The 17,002-nt window shown below is 40.8% G+C and overlaps 1 protein-coding gene across 2 annotated transcripts in view; it reads right to left on the bottom strand.

The window, feature by feature from the left end:
- The window catches only part of LOC144597270 (RAS guanyl-releasing protein 1-like), a 92,221-nt gene that overhangs the window by 46,437 nt on the left and 28,782 nt on the right, over positions 1–17,002 (bottom strand). For both annotated transcript variants that reach the window (XM_078406383.1, XM_078406384.1), the window contains exon 2: positions 5,193–5,298. In XM_078406383.1, the coding sequence (XP_078262509.1) occupies positions 5,193–5,298 (106 nt within the window). The remainder of the gene's footprint in view (positions 1–5,192; positions 5,299–17,002) is intronic.

Raw genomic sequence — 17,002 nt, 5'->3', positions numbered from 1 at the left:
GTGCCACAGGTAGATAGCGTGGTAAATAAAACTATTGGTACATTGACCTTCATCAGTCAGGGTATTGAGTATATAACATAGAGCAGCACAGCACTGGAACTCCAGCCCTCAATGTTTGTGCCGAACATGATGCCTAGCTGAACTGGTCTCATATGCCCGTATATGATTCATATCCCTCTATTCCCTGCACTCCATGTGCCTATCCAAAAGCCTCTTAAACACCACTATCGTATCTGCCTCCCCACCACCCCTCACAATGCGTTCCAGTCCCCCACCACTCTCTGAGTAATAAACTTGCCCGGTGCATCTCCATTAAACTTCCCCCCCTCTCACCTTGCAGTTATGCCCTCTAGTGTTGGACATTCCCACCTTGGGAAAAGGTTCTGACAGTCTACCCTATCAATGCCATTCATCATTTTATATGCTTCTATCAAGTCTCCCCTTAACCTCTGATGTTTCAAAGAAAACAAGTCTACCCAACCTCCCCCTATAGCTGAAACTCTTTAATCTAGGCAGCATTCTGGTGAACCTCCTCTGCACTCCAAAGTTATTACATCTCTCCTGTAATGGGGGACCAGAACTGCATGCAATATTCCAAATGTGGCCTAACCAAAGTTCTATAAAGCTGCATCATGACTTCCAACCTATTGTACTCAATGTTCCTAGCAATGAAGCCAAGCGTACCATATGCCTTCTTTACCACCCGATCTACTTGTCTTGCCATCTTTGGTGAGCTATGAACCTGAAGTCCAAGATCCCTCTGCACATCTATGCTGTTAAGAATCTTGCCATTAACTATCTACTCCCTCCTTACATTCAACCTCCCAAAGTGCAACACCTTGCACTAGCTTGGGTTAAAATCCATCTGCCATTTTCCCGCCCATTTCTGCAGCTGATCTATATCCTGCTGTATCTTCCGACAGCCTTCCCCACTGTAGGCAACTCCTCCTACTTTGGTGTCAACAAACTTACTCACCAACCCATCTACGTCTAACTCATTTATATATATATATCACAAATAGCAGAGGTCCTAGCACAGATCCCTGTGGAACTGCACTGCTTACAATCCTCTGTCTTCAATGGATAAGACGGTCTTGAATGCTATGTTATATTTGTACAAGATATCAGTTAGGCCGCATTTGGAGGATTGTGTTCAGTTTTGGTCACCCTGCCATAGGAAAGATATCATTAAGCTGGAAAGAGTGCAAAGATTTATGAAGATGTTGCCAGTACTGAAGGGCCTGAGCTCCAGGGAGAGATTCGGCAAACAAGGACTTCATTCCTTGGAGTGCATGTGGTAAGGGATGATCTTATAAGGGGTATATCAAATCATGAAGGGAATTGATAGGGTGAATGCAGTTTTTTATCCAGGGTAGGAGAATCAAAACCAGAGGACAAAGTTTTAACATGAGAGGGGAAAGATTTAATAGGAACCCGAAGAGCATTGTTTTCACTCAGAAGCTGCCATAGATGGGCACAATCATGAGATGGGCACAATCATTAAAAGATAGTTGGACAGGTACATGGATTGAAAGGTTTTAAAGGATATGGACCAAATGCCGGCAAATGGCACAAGTTTAGATGAGGCGTTTTGGTCGGTGTGAACGAATAGGGCTGAAGGGCCTATTTCCGTGATGTATGACTCTATAAATAAAATCAGGTTCAGTTTTGGTTTTAGTCAGTTGAGTGAGGGTCAGTATTCTCCCTGTCATTCTGATGCAATTGAAAGTTCAGCAGTTATACTGGATCAGGTTACTTATATGTTTTGATCCCCAATATGTGTGTAATAACAAACTGGTGAAAACTACTTAAGAGTAAATTTTCGAGTGACATTTACACTTTACACTCGTCCCTCCTGACTATTCACCAAAATATTGTGGTATATTTATTGCAGCAAGTGCTGCTGAAATCATCAAGGGAACTCAGCTGCAGGAAGTGAAATATATACTTGATATTTTAGTATTTGTTGTATCTGTAATCCCAGATCCCTTGGTCTCTGCTCCACTGAGGATTTTTCCACGATTTATGTGACCTCTTGGTATTGTTAGTATTGATATATTGGAGGGAGATACTGTCTGACTAATTAAATTTTTTTTTAGAGATAATTAAATATATTGAATAGGAAGTACAGTTGAATGTGTTCCACATAGACCAGTAAGGCCTTTGACAAAATGCTTCATGGAAGTCTGGTCCAAAAGGTTTGAGGCCAAGTTGATCAATTGGTTCCAAAATTGGTTTGGTAATCGGAGTTAAAGGATAATGCTGCAAGGTTGCTTTTGCGATTGGAAGCCTACGACCAACAGTATACTGTGGGGAATCAGTGTTGATTTCCTTGCTGTTTGTTACATACATTAACAGATGTCAAAGCTAGACACAAAATGCCGGAATAACTCAGGCAGCATCTCTGGAAAAATTGAATAGGAGATATTTTGGGTCAGAACCCACTTCAGACTGAAAGATAGAGAAGGCCAGAATGAAACAGGGCCGGTTACAGATGACCTCAGGAAGGGTGGAATCCATTATGGCCCATTGTTGGCTGGGAAAATGTGCTAATGACAGAGATAAAAGGATGCGAATAGTGGAACTAGTAGGATGACTAGAGTTGGGGAGGGGGTAGAGAGAAGGGAGGGGGGACAATGCAGGGGTTACTTGAAATGAGAGAAATCGGCATTCATACCACTGAGTTGTAAGCTGCCAAATCAAAATATGAAGTGTTGTTCCTTCAATTTGCGCGTGACCTCACTCTGACAGTCGAGGAGACTCAGGACAGAAAGGTCAGTATGGAAAGTAGTCAGGAATGGGAAAATGTTTGGCAACTGGGAGATCGTGTGGGCCTAGGCCGACTGAGTGTAAGTGAAAAGAAAACATTGGAGAGGGCAATTGCAGATGTAATTTAATCCTGATAGATGTATGTGGTGCATTTTTGGGGATTGCATTAGAGCAGAATATGAATGTTAGGGCCTGAAGGACTGTTGAGCAAAGGGACTGTGGTGTACAAATAGAAAGAATCCCGAAGGTGATAGTGCTATTAGATAAGGTAGAGAAGGCAGCATACTTTAACAATGTGGAGCTCGCAGTCCCTGGTTAGCAACCGACTTTGGGAGCTCCAACTGCAGGAGCCTCGACCTCCCCAATCGTGGGAGCTTTGATCGCCCTGACGTGGGAGCTTCGATCACCGGCTGCGGGAACTTTGATTACCCCGACTGCGGATGGTTCGACTCCCCCGACCGTGGGAGAAAAGGAGGAAAGAAGATAAGACCTTATTGCCCTCCATCACAGTGGGGAATGTGGAGGAGCCGCTGTGGTGGACGTTTATGTCAAATTTTTATGTAGTTGTGTGTCTTGTTGCTTTTTTGGTATGACTGTATGGCAAACCAAATTCCTCATATGTTGCAAAACGTACTTGGCTAATACATTACGATTATGATTATGATTACAGGGTATTTGCCTTCATTAGCCAGGGAATAGAATACCTGTTTTGGTACAAATTTATAAAACATTGGTTTGGCCAAGTTGGAATATTATGTGCAGTTCTGATTACCACAGTAGGAAGAACGGAATTGCACTGGAGAGGGTGCAGAGGAGATTCACCAGAATGTTGCTTGGGATGGAATATTTCATTTATAAGGAGAGACTGGATACACTGAGTTTGGTTTTCTTGGGCCACAGGAGGCTGAGTGGAGACCTGGTAGAACTATACAAAATTATGAAAGGCTCTGATAGATTAGATAGTAAGAAACATTTCCTCCTAGTGGATGTCCAAGACCAAAGGACATAGGTTTAAGATGAGGAGTAAGAGACTTAATGGGGATTTGAGGAAGAATCTTTTCCCATGTAGGCTGGTTGTAATTTGGAACACACTGGCTGAGGTGATGGTAGAAAGCAGGTGCCCTCATGGCATTTAAGCATAAGGATAACCAGTTGAATTACCAAAACATACGGACCTAGTTAATAGGACTAGTACAGACAGGTCAGCATACACAAGGTGGGCCGGAGGGTTTATTTCTGCGGTGCTCTTTGACTCTGTTGTGAGATGGTATGTTTTGGGAGTCAGGAAACATCAGGAGGCTACATCTTGGAGAGATCTGCAATGGAGTAGAGACCCAAGAGATCAGGAAGTACCGATACAGAAAGCACAAAATGAACCCCAGAGGTATTGGAGTTTATTTTTTGAGTTATAGAACAGAAGAATTAAGTTATGTTAAATTCATTTGAAACACATCTGGAGAACTGCACAGTTCTTTTCATATCACAAAATGGATATTAAGACACTGAAATTAAGTGTAACAAATATTTACTGGAATAGTACACCAATTGAGAGGTAAAACCAGGTTGAACAGAGATGATTGACAAATGATCTATTAAGAGGTTTTTGAAGTTATGAAATGGTTTTAGTAGGTCAGATATAGATAAGTAGATTTGTAGGGAATTTAATATCTGAGCTATTAATAAAAGTTTCACTACTAATAATTCCAACAGGGTATTCAGAAAAAAACGTCTTTACACAGAAACCAGTCAGAATATGGAACTCATTGCCTCAAGTAATTGTTGAGACTAATAGTATTGTTGTATTGTTACAGGAAATGCTATATAAGTACATGAGGGTAAACAGAAAAGAAAACTATTAAGTTGCAGTGAAAGGTGCAGCAAAAAAATATTTTTCTTTTGCATTAGAATCGAGATATCTGATTTGGTAGTGATAGAACAGCAACAATTAGATTCTATTACTTTGTAAGTGATCAAGTTCTAAATTGATATTTAACCTGAATCACATCACGCTTGGGGATAACTCATGATTTTTGAAAATGTGTCATGGGATAATTTTCGATCTGGTCAAGAAGTCTTCAATTTAACATTTCATCTAGGAGACACCACTTTGAACAGTCTGGGACATCCACTGCACTACCCTACAGGATCAATCTAGACCATTGTAGTCGTGCTTGACCTTTCAAACTTCTGATTTAGAAAGAACTACACGACCAGCTGAATCTGGCTGACATTAAAGGGGTTGAGTGTAGATGGGGGGTATATTATTTTAACTTTTTACTTCACAAAACGAAAGAGCATTTTGACAAATCATTAAATTAAACTCCACTTCCCTTTCCATCCTGTTTATGATCCAGACAAAAACTGTTGCGCTCTAGTCGTAATACCTGCTTTGCAGTTCAAGCATTATTGCACCAAAAGGATATAGTACGATGAGCTTCTGCAGCAGCTCCGTTGATGATACATGGAAGCGGTGCATTGACAGAGTTACCTGCAAGAGGTGGCTGCTTCGACAAAGGTTCCCATCTGCGTCTGTTGGGAGAGGGAAGATTATTATGATTTGGTACACAGGCTCACTGATGTCTTCCATGTAATTTATGCAAATATGACTATTCGCCTTCAGTATGAAAACTTTGATTTTAGTTCAATGATTTTGTGAGTAGGTCCTTTCATTACATCTATGAGTTCTAAGATTAAAAACAATGGAAAACTGCATGCTACTCATGGAAGTACTTGACGATACTACAAAGACCGGCACTGAAGTGGGTCAACACTATTAGCTCCAAACAGACAAAATTGACGGTGCTATTGTATGGACTGATCTCACCTCTAAAAATGAACAGAATTTTTATAAAATTAGAAAGTGCCATGTCCTTTTCTCACTCTGAAATTTATTTTAATGAGGTTACATAGAAACATAGAAAATAGGTGCAGGAGGAGGCCATTCGGCCCTTCGAGCCAGCACCGCCATTCATTGTAATCATGGCTGATCATCCACAATCAGTAACCTATGCCCAACTTCTCCCCATATCCCTTGATTCCACTAGCCCCCAGAGCTCTATCTAACTCTCTCTTAAATTCATCCAGTGATTTGGCCTCCACTGCCCTCTGTGACAGAGAATTCCACAAATTCACAACTCTCTGGGTGAAAAAGTTTCTTCTCACCTCAGTTTTAAATGGCCTCCCCTTTATTCTAAGACTGTGGCCCCTGGTTCTGGACTCCCCCAACATTGGGAACATTTTTCCTGCATCTAGCTTGTCCAGTCCCTTTATAATTTTATATGTCTCTATAAGATCCCCTCTCATCCTTCTAAACTCCAGTAAACTACAGGGTTTTGTATGTAGGATTTTTTTAATCTGCCAAAAGCAGTATTTTATAAAACAAATTCAGGATTGACCAAAAAAGGAAAATCAACTTTCTTCCAAATCGCACAACATCCTAAAAAGCCAATGGATTGGGAAGCTTTTAAAGAACAACAGAAGGTAATTAAAAAGGCAATACGGGCAGAAAAGATGAAATACGAAGGTAAGCCAGCCAATAATATAAAAGAGGATAGCAAGAGTTTTCAGTTGTATAAAGAGTAAGAAAGAGGCAAGAGTGGAAGTTGGACCGCTGGGGAATGTTACAGGAGAATTGATAATGGGGAATAAAGAAATGGCAGAGGAGTGGAATAATGTTTTTGCATCAGTCTTCTTAGTGGAAAACACCAGCAACGTGCATGAAATTCATGAGAGTCAGTGGGTGGAAGTTAGTGGATTGGCTATTACTAGGGAGAAGGTGCTTGGGAAGCTGAAAGGGCTGAAGGTAGATAAGTCACCTGGACCAGATGGACTGTGCCCTTGGCTTCTGAGAGAGGTGGTTTTATAGATTGTGGAGGCATTGACAATGATATTCCAAGAATCACTAGAGACAGGAGTGATCCCAGATGACTGGAAAATTATTACTCCAATATTACTCCACTGCACAAGAAGGGGACAAAGCAGAATAGTGGGAAATCTACTTCTTCAGAAGAAGGGTCTTGACCCGAAACATCATCCATTCCTTCTCTCCCGAGATGCTGCCTGATCCGCTGAGTCACTCCAGCATTTTGTGCCTAGAGGATGAGGTTACGGAGTACTTAGAAGTTCGCGATAAAATAGGCCAGTCAGCATGGCTTTGTGAAGGGGAGGTCTTGCTTGACAAATTTGCTGGAAATGTTTGAAGAAGTAAATAGCAGGACAGACAAAGGAAAGTCAGTAGATGTTGTTTACTTGGATTTTCAGAAGTCCTTTGATAAGGTGCCACACGTGAGGCTGCCTAGGAAGATGCGAGCCCATGGTCTCAAAGGGCAGATACTAGCATGGATAGCAGGTTGGCAGGGAAGTGGCAGATGGAATATAGTGTAGCAAAATGTGGAGTCATGCATTTTGGTAGTAGGAATAAAGCCGTACACTATTTTCTAAATGGGGAGAGAATCCAGAAATCGGAGGTGCAAAGGGACTTGGAAGTGCTGGTGCAGGATTCCCAAAAAGTTAATCTGCAAGTCGAATTGGTAGTAAAGAAAGCAAACTCTTTCTAGCATTGCTAGCATTTATTTCAAGAGGGCTTGTATGCAAAAACAGGGATGCAATGCTGAGGCTCTAGAAGGCACTGGTAAAGCCACATTTGGAATAGTGTGAGCAATTTTGGGCACTATATCTGAGGAAGGATGTGCTGGCTCTGGAGAGGGTCCAGAGGAGGTTTACAAGAATGATCCCAGGAATGAGTACGTTAACCTATGATAAGCTTTTGTTGGCACTGGGCCTGTACAGCTGGAGTTTAGAAGAATGAGGGGGGACCTCATTGAAACATACAGAATAGTGAAAGGCTTGGATATAGTGGATGTGGAGATGATGTTTCCACTAGTGGGAGAGTCTAGGACTAGAGGTCATAGCCTCTGAATTAAAGGACGTTCTTTTAAGAAGGAGATGAGGAGAGATTTCCTTAGTCAGAAGGTGGTGAATCTGTGGAATTCTTTGCCACAAAAAAGCTGTGGAGGCAAAGTCAGTGGATATTTTTAAGGCAGAAATAGATAGATTCTTGATTAGTACAGGTGTTGGAGAGAAGGCAGGAGAATGGGGTTAGGAGGGAAAGATAGATCAGCCATGATTGAATGGTAGAGTAGACTTGATGAGCCGAATGGCTTAATTCTACACCTATCACTTATGACCTAACTTTGAAATACATTACCAGTCCTTCTAAGTCTAAATCCCGGATCTATAGTAATATCTTCAGCAAAAGGGCTACAGCAGTTGAAGCAAGCAGTTCACTATCACCTATACAATGGCAATTAGGAACAGGCAATAAGATGCCATATCACATAAATTAATGGTAGTTCATTCCATACAACCATGATACTTTATGGAAAAACTCCAATCTCCTTTACATTTTTCCCCTCTCACCTTAAACCTATGCCCTCTAGTGTTAAATTCTGGGGTAATCTATCTCATCAATGCCCCTCATTATCTTATACTTCTATAAAATTACTGTCAACCTCAGAAAAAACCAGTATGAACAAAATCAGCCTATTCAATGTCTCCTTGTAGATAAAGCCTTCATTCCAGGTGACGTTCTGGTGGAAAACAGGAGAGATGCTGGAGGGACTCAATGTGGACTCAGGTGGAGAGAATTGAACAGTTGATATTTCAGGTTGAGATCCTTCATTTGGACTGAAAGGGTAGAGAGAGTTACCAGTATAAAAGGGTTGGGGAGAGGGTGGAGTGAGGGCTGGCAAGCAATAGGTTGATCCAAGTATCTACTTCTGCTTTTTTTAAAAGAATTAAAGACTCTGCATGCATCACACTTTGACGAAGAGAATTCCAAAAGCTGTTGATGCTCCGAGAAAAACGATCATGCACCAGGATATTCTGATCCCTCTGCATCTCAGAACTTTACAATCTTTCATCATTATAGGCAAAAGGCTTTTTTGATATTTTTCCTGCCAAAGTGGACAATTTCACATTTTCCCACATTATATTCCATTTACCAGATCTTTGCGCATTCACTTAACTTTCTTCGTTATAGCCTGTTCAAACCTGCATTCAGTGGCCCCAATGCAGCTTCCTTTACACGGCGAGACCAAGCGTACACTAAAAGACTGCCTCGCCAAATACTTGCACTTTGTGCTCCAAGACCTGCTGAATTTCCTAGTTGCCAACCATTTTAACTCCCCTTCCCATTCCTATACCAATCCTTCTGTCCTTGGCCTCCCCCATTGCTGGAGGGGAGCCACAAGGAAGCTGGAGGAACAGTACCTCATATGGCACTTGGGTAGTGTACAACCATACGGTATGAACATTGAGTTCTCCAATTTCAAGTAATACCACAACCCCCTTCTCTTTCCCATGCTCCCCATCTGCCCACTCCAGTGCACACACATTTGTCACCCAAACTCCAACCCCTCCCCAACACCCTACTCTTTCCCCCTCCTTCGTACACTTGTCTCCTATTCCCAAGTCTCTAGTTTCCTTTCTATTCCCTTTCTTTCCCCTCCTCCGTCCCCTTCCACCCATATCCCTCGCTTCAGCTTTACATTTCATTCCTCCTTTTTCCTTATCTGACACCCTTTTGTCTCCTTTTAACTTCTAGCCTTTATCCCTTTATCACTTACTCCACTCATTGCCCCCCCCCCCCCCCCACCTGTATCCACCTATCATTTGCCAGGCCTTGCCCTGGTCCCACATTCTCTTTTCCAGCTTTCTCCACCCTACTCCAATCAGTCTGAAGAAGGGTTCCAAACCAAAACCTCGTCTATCCATTTCCTCCACAGATGTTGCCTGACATACTGAGTTCGTCAAGCACTTTGTGTTTTGCTCAAGTTTCCAGCACTTGCAGTTTCAGGTGCTTTCTTTATAGGCTCCTTTTGTTCAATTCAACTTATTTTACCACTTGCCTTAATGTCATCAGCAAAGTTAAAAAATACCTTTGATTCTTTCTTCCACATCATTTAGATTCATTGTAAACTAGTGAGGCCCCAGAAACAATCCCAGTGGCACACCACTCATCATATCCTGCCCACCAGAAAAAGACTAATTTATGCCTGTTCATTGTTTTCTATTATCCAAGCAATTATCCATATCAATAGATGATGTCCTGGGTCAATTTGTCAAGTATGTCTAATTTTCATATGCATTGGGACCAGAACAATTTACATTCTTTCTTGCTGCAGATTTACTATTCTAGAATAGCAAATTATTCTATAAATTATTCTAGAAACAAAGACCATGATAGTGCAAACCAAAGTATGTTGCCAGTCCATAACAGTACAGTGCTAAAGTGGGATTGTCTTTAGGATTGTTCAGGGTAGTTCAAGAGCCTGGTGGTTGATGGGAAGATGATGTTTTGAACCTGGAGGTCATGGTTCTCGTGCTCATGTACTTTCTTCTCAGTGGCAGGAGTGAGGTGAGAGCTTGGCCATGCTGATGTAGGCCTATGATGATATTGGCTGCCTTTGTGAGGCAGAATTTGATGGAGGAGAGGTCATTGACCAGGCAATGCCCACCACTTTCAGCAGCCTCTTACATTCTTGAGCATTCAAACCAGGCCAAGGAAACCAGTCTGTATGGTGGCATTTAGCAGCTGCCAAATCTCCTCAAACATCTGAGAAAGTGGAGGCTTTTGTTGGATTTGCATGAAAGTACTTGCCTCAGGACAGATCATCAGACCTCTTTCATCTCATGTGCTAAACCCAGGACAGATCATCAGACGTCTTCCATTAAAGATGGTGTTAGGGCATGGTGACTTTATGCCAGCAACTGAGCAGACAATATTAGATATAAAAGTTTTTAAACCAACATTTTCCACAAAGACCTTTGATGCAGCATCTTTTTCAAATGCCTTCTGGAAATCTAAAAATAATACATCTACCAGTTCCCTTTCATTACAGTCCTTGTTCATTCTATAAAAGGACTCCAATAAATTGATCAAACATGCTCCACTTTTCACAAAACCGAATAAGACTTTTCTTGATCACCTTGAATTTTTCTAAATGCTTTAATAATAGCTTCCAACACTTTAATTATGACAGATGTTAAGCTAACCGCCCTGTAGTTTTTTGCTTTGTCTACCTTTTTGAATGAAGAAACATTTGGAATTTTCCAGTCCAATGGAACTTTACCCAAATATAGGCAATTTTAGAAAATTTGATGTTTTATTATATATCTCGGACAAGCTACGTCCGTTTTTGAATGACTTAATAGTTGTATTACAGAGTAATGCAATGACATTATTTTCATACATTTTCTAATTTAACCAATGCATTTAATAGACACAGGATCTTTTAGAACCATAGCATTGCACCCCCGCGCGCAGCATGATAAATAAGTGGGACTATACAAACTTAAATAAGTGGGACTATACAAACTTAAAAGGTTTGCATTGGCTATTAACATGTTATATCTGCAATAAAGAGGCAGGCATCAACCACATACTTGACTGTCATGGACGTCCGAGCAACAATTCCAATATGGCTGAATGATCCAGAAGGGCATACATCAAACCAGACAACTCTTCCAGACTCCTGACTGAAATGATAAATGCGCCGAATTGTATGATACCTTCAGCAAACCGATAAATGGAGGGAGCATTGTAGTAATACAACTGGTCAGTGATGGAGAAACGTCTTGTAACAAACTATCCAGGTGGGTGGCAAGGTGGCACAGCAGTAGAGTTGCTGCCTTACAGTGCTTGCAGCGCCAGAGACATGATTTTGATCCCGATTACGGGTGTCGTCTCTAGAGTTTGGGCGTTTTCCCCGTGACAGCGTGGGTTTTCTCCAAGATCTTCGGTTTTATCTCACATTCCAAAGACATACAGGTTTGTAGGTAAATTGGCTTGGGTTTGTAGACTTGGTATAAGTGTAGATTGTCCCTAGTGTGTGTGTCGGCTTGTGTTAATGTGCGGGGATTGCTGGTCGTCCCAGACACGGTGGGCCGAAGGGCCTGAATCTCTAAACTAAGCTCAACTAAAGGTCAATAGAGAGGCAATTGGTGGCTCCTGACTAGTTTGATTAACTGAGAGATCACCAATGAGACCACATCAAATAGATGCAGTAAGCCACAAATATAACATAAATGCAGACTGGACCTTGGCAAGATACTCAGACAACATCATCTTTATTTTTTACTATTTATTTGACCTGATGAAAATCCTTTCAAAAAATATTACTTTGTTGCACAGAAAAGCATTTACTTTACAATTGTAAAGTAAAAGCTGTTCTGTGCAACAGTAATATTTTGTTTAGTCTCAAAATAATATACCTTTATCGTACTGTTAATAGATATTGTTCATTCGCAATGGTCGTAACTATCTGCAGCAGAAACAAAAAATGTATCATGTTCTGCAGTCTGATCTAATAAATAAATCAACACAAGTGAGGCTGAATAAATAACTTATAGCTGATGAAGTCAGCCTCAGAAAACTTGTTAATTTAAATTACTCCATCAACATTAAAGTGAAATATTAAAACATGAAATATGAAGTTTTAACAGTGAACAAAATAGTAATAGATATGGTTTTTTAACATTTTTAAGTATGAGAAAATGTCAATGTAATTTCATTTGGTTGTCTTTATCAATCATGATAAGCTGGAGTATTCTGTTCAGTTTTGGTTGCCCTGCTATCAGAAAAATGACATTAAGATGAAAGAGTGCAGAGAAGATTTACGAGGATGTTGCCAGACTCGATGGCCTGAGCTGTAGGGAGATATTGGGTAGGCTCTGACTTTACTGAGAGAATAACAGACTGAGGGGTGACCTTATAGAGCAATGGTTCTTAACCTGGGGGTTGTGACCCCCATGGGGGTCATTTGGGGGTTTTCCAGGGGTCATGAAGGAAATTATCCCATCCCAATGACTGATTATTGGCAGACATGTTTTCATAAATCAGGCTGTTTATTTTCCAATTTTTGTTTCAGGGGTCAAAGTACTGACCAAGAATGTCTGTTGGGCACTTGGGGCCAAAAAGGTTAAGAACCGCTGTTATAGAGGTAAATAAAATCACAAGTGGAATAGGTAGGGTGAATGCACATTGTCTTTTCGTCCCAGGGTAAGGGAATCAAGAACTAGAGGTCATAGATTTAAGGTGAAAGGGGAGAGATTTAATAGGAATCTGAGGGGCTACTTATGTACACGGAGAGTGTTGGGTATGTGGAACGAGCTGCCAGAGGAAGAAGTTGAGGCAGGTACTATAACATGATTTAAAAGATATTTGGACAAGGTACATGAATAGTAAAAGTTTAGAGCAATATGGACCAGCCCGGGTAAATTGGACTAGTTTGGATGGAGCATCTTGGTCGACATGGACTAGTGGGCTAAAGAGTATCGACCCGAAACGTCACACATTCCTTCTCTCCAGAGATGCTGCATGTCCCGCTGAGTTACTCCAGCCTTTTGTGTCTATCTAATGGGCTGAAGGGCCTGTTTCTGTGTATATGACTAAATCTCTTGAGTCCTACACTCCAGCTATTTCTTAATATATGCTATTACCACTGTTAGAAAAACAACTTGAAAAGAACACACCAATGGATCCGTGTGTAAAATAGTTTTCCAGTCTGGTGCTAAACCTTACCGGCAAAATATGAGATAAAAATTAGTTTATGTTTCTCGTATCAGGAGGTTAGAATATATACTTGGCTTCAGCAGCCATCAACTATGAACTTTTGAGGAATACTGAGATTTGGGATAAAAAGTAGTCAATTGAATCATGGATAACTGTCACATTTATGGGATTTTGAAATGATTTCCTGTAACACATTGCTACTATTTTTGTTGATATAAATTGACAAACATTTTAATGAAGTTGGTGCTAAGTTAAGCATTTTAAATATTTTTGAATGCCAAAGTATATTTTATGAAATAACATGTAAATAGCAAAAGATTAAGGGAAATGTTCTGGATTTGCAGAATTGAATTCACAATTTTTCAAAGAAAATGTAAAAGCTACAAATAACTAAGAATGACATGATCTATACAGCTACTCTCAAGATTATATAACCAATAATGTATTAGCTAAGGTATGCAAAAATGTAAACCACAATATGTAAAAGCTCTAAAGCATCTTAGAGACTTGAGGATACATGCCACTCCAAAGACGTACAGGTATGTAGGTAAATTGGTTGGGTAAAAATGTAAAAATTGTCCCTAGTGTGTAGGATAGTGTTAATAGTGTTAGTGTGCGGGGATCGCTGGGCGGCGCGGACTTGGTGGGCCGAAAAGGCCTGTTTCCGCGCTGTATATATATGATATGATATGATATAAAGCTATGAATAAGTCTTTTTGTTTTATCAAGATTATGCTTGCTAAGAAATCCAGAATATTCCCGTTGTTACTTTGCTATTTTCATGGCTTAATGGAGAATGAAAGTCAGTAGAAGGCTGAGTATCATTGAGTGGGAGTGAATAGATTGTCACTGTTGCATAAGTGATGTCACGTGACTCATGCTAGGGCACGGCTTTTCTATTTTAACAGTGAGACTGAAGAGACTTTGGAATTCATTAATGTTAAAAGGCTTTGTTTGTGTTTTTCACATCTGCTGTGGCTCGAGAATGAAGGCGAGAATGTTTTTGCAAATATCTTGCCCCATATGCAGGCCATTCCATAATTTTGTCTGAAAGAATTGATTAATATTAAAAGTCAGACATGTTTCTTTAAAAAAGATAACTAAATGTAGTAAGAAAAATGCCTTTCTTAATAAAAGTATTTGATTATAACAGTCTTCTATAAAAACGCAAGTTGTTTGCTTCGCATTGTACTCGTGTGGTATCACAGTACATATCATCATAGAGTCAGAGATACAACAATCCGTAGAAAGGAAAGAGGCCCTTTGGCCTACCAAGGCCAACCATCAAGCACCATTTTTTACACTAATGCTACTCTAGCCCATTTTGCTCTCCTCAAATTCCCATCAACTACTGTCATCTGCACATTGAATGTAATTTAAAGTGGCCAACTAACTCTGATTATACCAATCCCAAACTTTTGGGATATAGGAGGAATTGCCTTCTCTCTGGTGGGCTCTGGTACAAGCTGCTCCAAGAATTCATCTCGGAGGCACTCTACAAACTCCCTTTCTTGGGGTCCAGAAGCAACCTGATTTTCCCAGTCTACCTGCATATTGAAATCCCCCATAACTACAGTGGCATTACCTTTGTTACATGCCAATTTTAACTCCTGCTGCAACTTACACCCTATATCCAGGCTATTGTTTGGGGGTCTGTAGATAACTCCCATTAGTGTCTTCTACCTTTACAATTCCTCAACTCTATCCACAGTGACTCTACATCGTCAGTCCCAATGTTACCCCTCGCAAGGGACTGAATTCCATCCCTCACCAACAGAGCTACCCCACCTCCTCTGCCCACCTGCCTGTCCTTTCGAAAGGATGCTGAACCCTAAATATTCAGTTTCCAGTCCTAATCCTTCTGCAGCCATGTCTCTGTAATCCCCACAATGTCATACCTACGCAATCTCTAACTGAGCCTCAAGCTCATCCACTTTATTTCTTATACTTTGCACATTCATATATAGTACTTTTAATCCTTTGCTCATCTCAGCTTCCACATCGATTCCTATTACACTTGGCCATTCTCTCCTATTGCTTTGTGAGCTTTCTGTCTCATTAATTCTGGGGTGTTTCGTAATTATTCCTATACTCTCTTTCCCTTTAACTCCATCCTTGTCTATCCCATTTGAAACACCCCCCCACTATTTAGTTTAAAACCACCCGTATAGCAGTGGCAAATCTGCCTGCCAGAATGCTGGTCCCCCGCCGGTTGAGGTGCGACGCCTTATCCCAAAAGTTTGTGAATTTGTGTAATTCTCTGCCACAGATGGCAGTGGAGGCCACTGGATGAATTTAAAAGAGAGTTAGATGGAGCTCTAGGGACTAGTGGAATCAAGGGGTATGGGGAAAAGGCAGGCACAGGTTACTGATTGTAGATGATCAGCCATGATCACAATGAATTGCGGTGCTGGCTTGAAGGGCCAAATGGCCTCCTCCTGCACCCCTATTTTCTATGTTTCTATGTTTCTATGGAAACCATAAAACTAGAGGACACCCACATGGTCACATACAGATGCAAACTACACAACGGTAGCATTAGAGGTCAGGATTGAATCTGAGTCACTGGACGTGGGAGGCAACTGCTCGACCATATCTGTTCAACATCTTTAAATATGCCACTTAAGAATGCTTTATTCTGATAGTTTCAACACTAAGAAACTCCATTATCAAGAAGCCATAGCAAAGTAAAAGACAATTCAGACTGAACAAATTGTGCTGGATATTAAGCTCCACATTGGCCTTTCCTATTCTTATCTCTTCCTATCCTACCCGCTTTTCTTTTTAGTCCCTTTTCTCCCATCCGTTCACCATGCTTGCCTTAAAGCGTATGAATGCTATCTGATTTGATTGTTCAATTTACCACTACGTTCCTCATTCTTTTAATCCTATTTTTTCCCAGTAATAAGAAAAAATCATTAACCTAAAGTATTAAACTACTTCTCTCCATTGATGCTGCCTAACTTGCAGATTATTTCCAGCATTGTTTTATTTCAGATTTCCAGCATATGCAGTATCCTGCCATTAATCAGCAATCTGCTCGGGCTGCATCTATTCAATGGTCAAATGTTTTCATTAATTTGAATCTGTAGCAGAAAGTTAATAATCACTGGCTATTGACATTTCTCTGCCAGAGTTCTTTACCTTAGTCATGTTGTTAAAAGGGTAAAAGAATGAGAGTCAGATTTTCACCATAGAGATGAAGGTAACTAGCAAATAGATCATTATCGCCTGATGCTGACATATCGCCTGATACTGAGATCAAATTCAACATCTGCAGAAGTTTGGTAAGGTGTGGTATGTTTATTTTCTAAGGGGTATTATTGTGAATAATTTTATGTATTAACTTGTTCTTTCATTAAATTGTAACTTATGATGTAACTTGCTGCATTCTAATGTGAAAGGAAATTCTGATCTGTAAGGAATATATGTTCTGCATGAACGCAAGCCCATGACCATCGCCAACAATAGACGGTCAAACCACCTCAGAAGGCAGTGGAGGCCAGTTCGTTGGATGCTTTCAAGAGAGAGCTGGATAGAGCTCTTAAGGATAGCGGAGTGAGGGGGTATGGGGAGAAGGCAGGAACGGGGTACTGATTGAGAGTGATCAGCCATGATCGCATTGAATGGCGGTGCTGGCTCGAAGGGCTGAACGGCCTA

This window comes from Rhinoraja longicauda, chromosome 10, assembly GCF_053455715.1.
Source record: "Rhinoraja longicauda isolate Sanriku21f chromosome 10, sRhiLon1.1, whole genome shotgun sequence".
NCBI classification, from domain to species: Eukaryota; Metazoa; Chordata; class Chondrichthyes; order Rajiformes; family Arhynchobatidae; genus Rhinoraja; species Rhinoraja longicauda.
Note: the sequence above shows the minus strand (reverse complement) of the source record. Positions and strands in the feature narration are given on the sequence as shown.